This window comes from Juglans regia, chromosome 10 (genome assembly GCF_001411555.2).
Source record: "Juglans regia cultivar Chandler chromosome 10, Walnut 2.0, whole genome shotgun sequence".
Classification (NCBI taxonomy): Eukaryota; Viridiplantae; Streptophyta; class Magnoliopsida; order Fagales; family Juglandaceae; genus Juglans; species Juglans regia.
The window spans coordinates 24,676,730-24,686,139 of NC_049910.1; the positions used below are offsets into that span (position 1 = coordinate 24,676,730).

The following is a 9,410-nucleotide window of genomic DNA, read 5'->3' on the forward strand; positions in this document are numbered from 1 at the left end:
TTCATAAGTTATTGTACTTAGGACTATCCTTATAACCGTATTTGTTAAAATGCTATAATTGCCAAGTTTTTAAATTAAATAATTATCACTTGATTATTTTTGTTATTTAATGGGAAAAAAAAAAGTCTACAAATCTGTTTGCAGCGTACTGAATAAGTTCGAAACCTAGTCACGTGAATCTGACATTAAAAGATGTAAGTCAGAAGGACAAAATTTTCGATGTGACTAAAATATGAAAGAGATTACATTTATTTTTCTGATAAAATAAAATGAATTAAAATATAAATTAAAAATTAAATAAAATATTATTAGAATATTTTTTTATTTAAAAATTTAAAAAATTTAAATTATTTATTTTATTTTATGTATGAATTTTAAAAAATTATAATAATTAGATAAGATGCGATGAAAAGAAAGATTGGTTTGAATTTAAAGATGACATGAAATAATTTTATATGAAAGATAAAAGTTAAAAAAATAATATTTTTTAATATTATTATTATTTAAAATTTTAAAAAAATTAAATTAATATTTAAAAAATTAAATTATTTATTATATTTTATATAAAAATTAAAAAAATTATAATAATAAAATAAGATAAAACACATTTTAAATCTAAACAAGTCAGTTCTGTAAAAGTGAACTAGGCCTTGTAATCTCTTTCCATATTCTAGTCGGAAAATGAGATAAGAATAACTATACTACAAATTGTTAATAACTTAGTATAAAAAAAATTATTATTTTATTTAGTTTGAACTGTTTCAGTTATAGAAGTTTTGAATTAAAGTAAAAAATATTAATATTTTAATATATAAAAGTAATTAAATTGTAATATAGTTGATGGTATATCTGTCCATCGTAGTCGCATCGAAAATTTTGTCCTTTTGACTTTCATTCTTGGATTGTCAACTTTTAATGTCAGATTCACGTGACTAGGTTTCGAACTTATTCAGTATGCTGCAAACAGATTTGTAGATTTCTTTTATTTTTTTCAACAAGAGAAAAGAATTTCAATTTCAACTTTATATTTTAAGTTCACATTCTGTAATTAAATTTCGACAAGAGAAAAGAATCTAATATTTCTCAAAATCTGAAAATAATTATCAATTTTTATATAAATTTCTATAATATTAAGTATTTTATAAATTTATAAAATCCATTATATATAAAAATCTTTCCTCAACTTTTAATACTAAATTTAGGCACACAAACTAAGTCTTATTTATTTTTTGAGATGAGATGAGATGAGATAAAAGTTGAAAATTAAATAAAATATTATTAAAATATATTTTTTTAATATTATTTTTATTTTGACATTTGAAAAGGTTGAATTGAGATTTGAAAAAATTGAATTATTTATTATATTTTGTGTAGAAATTTGAAAAAATTGTAATAATTAGATGAGATGAGATGAGTTTAGATGAACTGTGAAAACAAATGAGGCCTAACAATCCTAAGCATTTGTATCCAAAATTCAGAATAGTTTTTTATCCTTTCATTTAAAATACATTATCAAAAATTATATTTTATATTTTATATACTGATTTTTACAATATATTATACATCAGCTTGTCTATTTTTTCTTTATATCATTTAAATAATATTTTTTATTCTCTTCAAATATTTCTTATAATTACCAATAAATTTACAATATCCTTATATATTTTGATATTTGCAATATATTCTTTTTTATATAAAATGTGATATAATTCCATCATATACACACAAAATAAAAATATATAAGCTAAATAAAAAGTAAAAAATAAAAAAAAAAACATGACAAAAATGGAATCATATGACAAAAATATTTTCAAGATATTTTGTAGAAGAGAATGAAATAGAGGTGTTTTAGATAATGAACGATAAAAAAATTTGCTTAAATGGTAAAAATCAATATAAAAGAAAATGAAACACAAATAATAAAATATAATTTATAAGATAATTAGTACCATCTACATGTAGCCGGTTTACTATTTATGAATGTAAATAGAGGAAATTTATATGATCCATTGGATCTGATTTTTAAACAAAAATTTACATATTTAAGGTTTAGATGTATTTTACAACCTCCATTATGAGTGCTTTTAGATTGGAACAAAGGTAAAATACATATACGTTAGAAAAAAAAAATGAGATTTATTATTAAAAGTGATATATGAATTTTATATTATTTTTATTTTTTAAAATAATAATAAAATTTACATATTTTAAAATTTTATAAATTATTTTTTAATTTTAAAAATGAAGGATTGAGAATGATACAAACCTCACGCTAAAATTGTGGAAGGAAACCAATGGCATTGAAAATGAGTTGAAAGAGCATCACCACCTGCCTGCAACCTTATTATCAAGAGCGAAATCAAACCATCTACATCAAATACCAAGAGGTCGTCACCACCATCCTCGTACTGTACAGGCCCGAACATCTTAACCATCGTACAATCTCGGTCTGAAAACAAAACATCATATATATATATATTTTAAATTAAAACACTGTTTACTTTCTTCAGGATAAGGTTGAACTCTTTCCTCATTTTTCTTTTTCTTTTCCGTATCCCTTTTCGGTTATTACAAAAGCTTCTGTCTCTCGCTCTCCTTTCAACAATGGCGAAAATATCGCCAACCCATGTGCTGCTCTTTCCCTATTAATACCCACGCAGCTCTGTCCCACTCTTACCCACTGCTTTCTCCGTGCTCTCTCACTTCAATTCTTCACTCAGATAGTCAGATACAGAGACTTATTTTTCCTGTCCTTTTATTCGTAATGATGTCGATCACAATCGATCGCTCCAAATTCCTCCACGGTGATGGCGGGCCGTATGCTCCGATCTACGGCGCGACGCGGTTCCGGGCGGAGCAAAGAGGGGATGATTTGGAATCGTGTAGCTCTTCGTCGATCGGGAGGAACAGTGATTCTTTATCGGACGGTGGTGATGAGTCGGGCGGGGAGAGCGAGATTCAGAGCTCGTATAAGGGACCGTTGGATACCATGGATGCTTTGGAGGAAGTCTTGCCGGTCAAGTATGTGTTTTTTTTTGTGTACCCTTGACCTTTACTTTAGTGGGTTGTGGGTTAATTACAATTTAAACTGGTGTTCCTGTGCTCTATTTGATTCCCCAATGGCTGCCAAAACTATGAAATTGATTTTATCTGTTTATTTTGGCATTAATAGCTTATAAAACTTAGCTTATTCTGACCATTAGGGTTTACTTTTGAGAATTCTTAAGTATCGCCATTTTCATTTCTATCATCTCGATTCTCCTCGAGAAACGAAATGAAACGTTAAAGAATAAGAAGAAGGAAGTAGGAACAATAACGGGCATTGTTTGATGTTCTTAATGTGCTGTCTGTATTTTGGTAAATAATGGAAGTTCTTATATTTAAGTTTGTTTGGTTGGATACAGAAGGCTAGTTGGCAAGGTAAAGGTAGGTTGCGCGGCCCGGTTTGGATTCAAGAATCACTGCTGAACTTCCAGTTGTTTCTTGTATGGCAATAATGCTCAAGTTGGTTGCTTTGTCAAGCAAGCATCCTTGTACTTAATGTGTCTACTTTGTTATTGAAGTGTAATTTGAAATAGGTGGGGATTGAATTTTCCTAAAATCGAGTGGAGCAAAAAGCCGGGAAGGGTACAGCAGCTAAATGAATTATGAAAATGATAGGTAGTCCGTAGGACATGAAAAACGTTAATTGTTAATGTTTAGGAGCTAGGATCCTGGGAGCATAGTAAATCATTTTTAAAGTAATATGACCTATTAATTGCTTCTATGAGAATGGTGATCTAATATTTCAGGTTTATGTACTGGTCAAAAAAAAAAAAAAAAAAATTCCAGGTTTATGCTTCTGTAAATATCAAATTGCCAATTACTTTGGCCTTTGATAAATTGCACTTTGCATGTCTCTGAATTTCCATTCAAAATAAATTGAATGAGATTTTCAACATTCTTAAATTCCACGTTATTTTATTTTAATTCTGAATATGATAGTTGCATGAATTAGGTTAAAAAAGAGGAGGAGAATGTTTATATGTTGTAAGTGCTCAGAAGCACAACTTGCTTCTTGAGCCTGACTCTTTAAGCAGGTTTCTCGCATTTATATTTCTGTATGCAATTTTGTACAAGTTTGCATTGTTTTTGTTCCCGTGAAGACAATTTCCTGCATCACTTACAGCAGTTTTCTTTAGGGGATCAACTGTCTTATTACAAATTCTGTAGTAGGACGAAATAGATTGTAGCGTTGCCCTTTGTTTTCACTGTCATCATCTGGCTTATTTCTTGCAATGTTGTGTTTGCTCTCATTCCAGGAGAGGTATATCCAACTTTTATAGCGGCAAGTCAAAGTCCTTCACAAGCCTAGGAGATGTCTCATCCGAAACCTCTATCAAAGACCTCGAAAAGGCAGAAAATCCCTACACCAGAAAACGCAAGAACTTATTAGCTCATAGTAGTTTCTGGGACAAGAATCACAGCTGCCCTTTGAAAAACAATGGTGATGCGACATCAAAGAGATCAACTAACTCTAGTCGAAGCACATTTCCTATTGGAACCGACTCTGGAAGCAATGGTAGAAATGAGGACTCCAACTCGGTCTCAGCATCACCATCTTTCTGTCTTCCACCTTTGCATCCACATGGAAAAAAACCACCCTGCAGTAGCTCATTACCCCCACCTCCACTACGAAATTCTCCATGGCGGTCATTCTCTCTGCCTGATCTACAGTGTGCAGCAGCAGCAACTCCTGACATAACTGGCTTGGCAATTTACAGTGGAGACAAGGACAACAAATTACACTAACATTTAACTCGTATTTTATTAAATGAGTGAGGTTGGAAGCATGTTTGTCGTGTTTGTTATTGCAGCTGTTTCCCGGTTTATTTACCCGTAGTAATCATAGCTTTAGGTGTACCATGATCTGGGCATTTTTAGAATAGGCTCTTAACTTCACGTTGTCTTCCCACTTCTTGTCGGCTTTGGCCGTTGTGTGATGACCTGATTCAACAGAATGCTTTATTGTAATATAGAAGAACTTAAGTTTGCTTCACTTGTCCAAGTTATCATCAGTCTCTAAATGCCATTGTCTTATTAGAGATGGAAATATGTCAAATAACAGACATAACCAGTTGATGGGTTGTTTGGTTGATTATAGACATAACCAGTCTATAATCACTATCGCAGTTGCCAAAAAGAGTAGTTGAAATTTTACCATGGGAAATAATTTGTTCTTGTTCTCCATGGATGCTTTCCAAGCCAGTTTCTTGCAAGTCTTTTAAGTACTGTGACCATAAAAAGCTCGAGTCGAGCATATGATTATTTTTTCATCTTTTATTTTTCAAGAGGAATGAAACTATATTCCAATCAATTAACCGAGAGCTATGCAAAGTTAGTGACACTGTTTGGAGTTGTTGGGCTTTGACAATGCTGGAAAGAAAAAAACCACTATTTTGCCTGCGTAACTTGCTCTGCAACCGAAAGCTGACGATTCAGCTACATCGATTGTTCTATGGTTGGTGATTCACTAGCATCTCCTGGTCGATAATAGAGAGGTGTATTATTGTAATGAGGGAATGCTCGAAGGTAGTCCTAATTGAGAGAGAGACATTTGAGATTTCATTTGCAGGAAGTCGAGCATTGCGCATCATAGAGAGAGGAAGTAAGGTGACTAAAGAGCTAGTAATCGATACTTCAACTGTGAACTAGGTTGTGCAGACTTTGGATGAATGCTCTCGTTCGGAAGGTAATAAGGAATTCATCAGAACATCCAACCCAGGCAGCAATGCTTACATATCACAAAGGTCCTCTTAACGACTGGGGTCGATATCTGACCATAACAGAGGCGGAGGAAGGAGGAGCCTCATCATCATCCCTAAAGAAGGGGATGGTAAAGGTTGGAGGAAGATGGCAATGGAGCTTCGTGTGATGTACGGTAGTATGGGAAAAAATGGTGAGAAGGATTAGAGGGTTTGTTACTCTCGAACAACAACTATGAACAAAAGCTCCAAGTGGAGCAGTTGCCCCCAAATCATATGCCGAAGCAGTCACTTGTACCGCACCAGCCATTAGAGGAGTTGCCAGGAAAATAGAGGAGATGAGAAGTGTAGGGTTGCCAAACTAGGGGACGAAGGGCAGTATGGGTATTTCGACGGAGATAGAAGGTAACGTTAAGAAGGAGAGTAGAGAGAAGTTGGTTGTTGCACTGAAAGCCAGAGATACTTACCGCAGGAAAGGATGGAGGCTCTTTGTTCAAGGGGCGAGGTGCAGAGAAAGTTTCTAATCTGAGTTTCAAAGATGAACTATTTGAACGGAGGGAGGGAGCGAATCAACATTTTAATCCACAAAATAAATTAGGATATGGTCTTGGGCTCAAGACAGAGAAGACAAGCCCATTATGCTAGGTCCAGGGGGCTTGGGCACAGAAGAAAGGAGGGCTATGTGGGCCGAGAAAGGGAAAATGAAGATGAAGGACACAACAGGCCATCTGGCCGAGCAATGGCGGGTCAAAATGTCGGGTCATCCGATCTTCGAAATTGGGTCGACATCTGGAGCTGCAACAACACCGTCGGAGATGAAGTCACTTAGGTCATGGACATCACAGACAAGGTCGACCGAGGGAGGCGAACTAGCGGTTGACATCCAGGCTGTCGTGGTGGTGGCACCGGCGCCAGCGATTAGAACAACAGCTACGGAGCTTGGTTCTGAAGCAGAAATGTCTGTCCGGCATGTAGGACTCGACGGGAACACCCTGATCTCTTCACAGATAGTGCCGATCATGAAAATCAAACTTATAAGGAGCCTGGGTTTTGTTCAACGAGTGGAGTGGACCTGCGAAGAGTGTATTACGGGGGAGGAAGAAATTCCAGGCCATGCTTTAGTAGGGGTTGACTCGGCTGGGCCTAGGGAGAGTATTTGAAGATGGTACATCGTGTCTCAAACCAGTTGAGGGAGTGTAACGTCTGAAGGTCTGAAGAGTTAACTTATATCACTTAAAATTATTTTTAATAATATTTTTAAAATAAATCAGAAATGTCTCAATAATATACATAAACATTTCTATAAAGACTAGGGATATCTATTATTCAAAATACCAAAGCTACATAAAATATCAACACTACCAAAAAGATTCTCCAAAAAATCCTTGTTCTCTAAAGCATTTAGTCTTCTATGATCAACAAAATTTGCAAGTACTCCATATTCCTGACTTTCAGTTGTTGTATTAAAATTATCTGAAACATATTATTGAGATAAGATGTGAGTTATAAACAACTCAGTAAACAGATAATATATACTAATATGCAAACATGAACATTTACAGAGTTCAGAATGCCGAACAAAATACTTTTTATTTTCTGAATGCAGAGTCAAAATACGTTAATAGAAATATCAGAGCGAACGTTCAAAAAATATTCTTATTCAAAATTCCCTTGGCACAACATAATTGAAACATCATATCAGAACAGAATTCCATGTTTAACCTCGGTGGTAGGGTTGTGTAAACCTTGGCGGCCAATCGAGCAGAAACAGAATGTGAATCTTCCCCTTATCATTCTTGGAGCCCCGAGTGTGTATATAGAAAAGATCACGCAGAAAACTAATTTGTTTTCAAAGTGGGTACACCAGAAATAGAAAAGTTGGTATCAACCCAGACAGAGGCCACAGTTTTACATCCGTGGCAAGGTCAGAACAGAACAAAAACAGAATGTCATACCAGAAGTTTCAGAAATCGCATCATATTATATAATAGTACAAAACATTTTTAGAACAAAACAGAATAGAATCAGATCACAAAAATATGATTTATGCACGATTTCTCATATTTGCTCTCTTTTGCATAGTTTAGAAACAGAATGCCAAAACTTTGCTCATGTCTACATGCATATTGTTCCAAAAATTAACTTCAGCCAATTTTATTTATTTTTATGCAAAGTTTAGCATAAGAATCCCGCTTACCTAAACTTTTTAGTCTTTTAAAAACATTTCTTCAACACTGCGAACAAATATTAATCGTTACCTATAAAAGTCACGTAATCTCCGTAAATTTCCAATCAATCACGTATTTTGATATTTAAACTTAATATCCTAAAAGAACTTATTTTTAATATCTCAAAACCTAAAATTCTCATAATTCATAAAATACCATCATTTTCTAAAACCATCAATATCCACTTAATCGAATTCATACCGAAGAAAAAATTAATCGAATAAGTATTATGATAATTACGGAACTCAATAAATACTAATATTTAAAATATCTAAAATATCAACAACGTATTATAAATTAATATAATACTTTGGCTACTAAAAATTCCCATAAAATAAGTCATGAAAAACTCATATCTAAAAAATAGATTTACTTCCTTTAATTAACAATATATTCAAAATATTATCTACACAAATATAATATTTTTGAGATTTAAACATAACCCATTTAAACTAAGCCGTAAACAATAAATCTGGAGGCATAAATTAAGGGGTAATAAAGTAATAGCACTTCCTTCTATTAGGTTAACATAGTTACAAATATATATATATATACATAACTTATAAGAACATGAAAACCAGACGAACAAATACACGGAGATAAAAACAAGTATGCAGTGGCAGGAGCTTACTCAAGGGAAACTGAGGCACGCGTGGAGGGGTAAGGCTTGACAGGATTGGCTAGAGGGACGGTGGTGGCGCGGCTAAAGAGCAAGAGTGCGGCGGAGATGCCGTCGAGCTGGGTTGAGCATGAGAGAAGCAAAAGGGAGAGGTGAGCACGAGAAATGGCAAAGAGAAAGGAGGGAGTAACCGAGAGAGATACTCACCGTGAGGGGTTGTTACCGGCTGAGGTGGCCTGTGGGTGTCCGACAACCCCCCTTTTCATTCAGGCAGTGACAGCTTGGAGCGGTTGGAGAGGTATGGTTGTCCGGTGGTAAGAACTCTCTGTTTTGAGTGAGAAAAAATAGAAGTATGGTGCTCTGCTTTTCGGTGGTGCAAACCGAGGTGGTGTTTTATGCAGAGAGGATGGTGGCGCACGATTGGAGTGGTGGACTTTGAGTGGCTGGGGTTCCGTGCGTGGACTGAGTTTGGAGGAGTAGCGACTCGTTGGCTTGGCTGTGGGGGTGGCGGGACTGCTGAATGCAACTGAGTCTTGTGGTTTGGTGCTTTACGAAAGGGTGAGGACTGGGCTGGCAATGAAGACGCAAAAAGAGCTGGCTCCGTGAGTGGTTAGGTTGTGGTTTGACGTGGAGGAAGCATGTGCTTTGATTTGAGATGCAAGAACAGGGTGGTTTTCAGTTGTCTCTCTCTTGGTTGAGGTGGTAGCCGTGGTTCACAAAGGAGGGTGGAGGCTTAGAGGTGTTTGGATGGCTGAGGGAGTGAAATGAGGGCAACGACACTTATTCTAAGGTTGATGATGCTTAACATATATATAAGCT

The 9,410-nt window shown here is 34.8% G+C and overlaps 1 protein-coding gene across 1 annotated transcript; it reads left to right on the forward strand.

The window, feature by feature from the left end:
- The first annotated feature begins 2,521 nt into the window (after positions 1–2,521).
- Positions 2,522–5,229, forward strand: LOC108984112. Its single transcript, XM_018955948.2, has 2 exons — positions 2,522–3,021; positions 4,302–5,229. Exons 1-2 carry the CDS (start codon positions 2,627–2,629, stop codon positions 4,789–4,791), a joined length of 885 nt encoding a protein of 294 aa, XP_018811493.1. The 5' UTR covers positions 2,522–2,626; the 3' UTR covers positions 4,792–5,229.
- Positions 5,230–9,410: the final 4,181 nt, after the last annotated feature.

What these genes read in the sequence shown, in the direction of transcription:
- LOC108984112 (XM_018955948.2), top strand. Translation starts at nt 2,627, where the DNA reads ATGTGCTGCTCTTTCCCTATTAATACCCACGCAGCTCTGTCCCACTCT. An exon ending in GAGGAAGTCTTGCCGGTCAA is followed by an intron (nt 3,022 to 4,301) that starts GTATGTGTTTTT and finishes CTCTCATTCCAG; the next exon opens with GAGAGGTATATCCAACTTTT.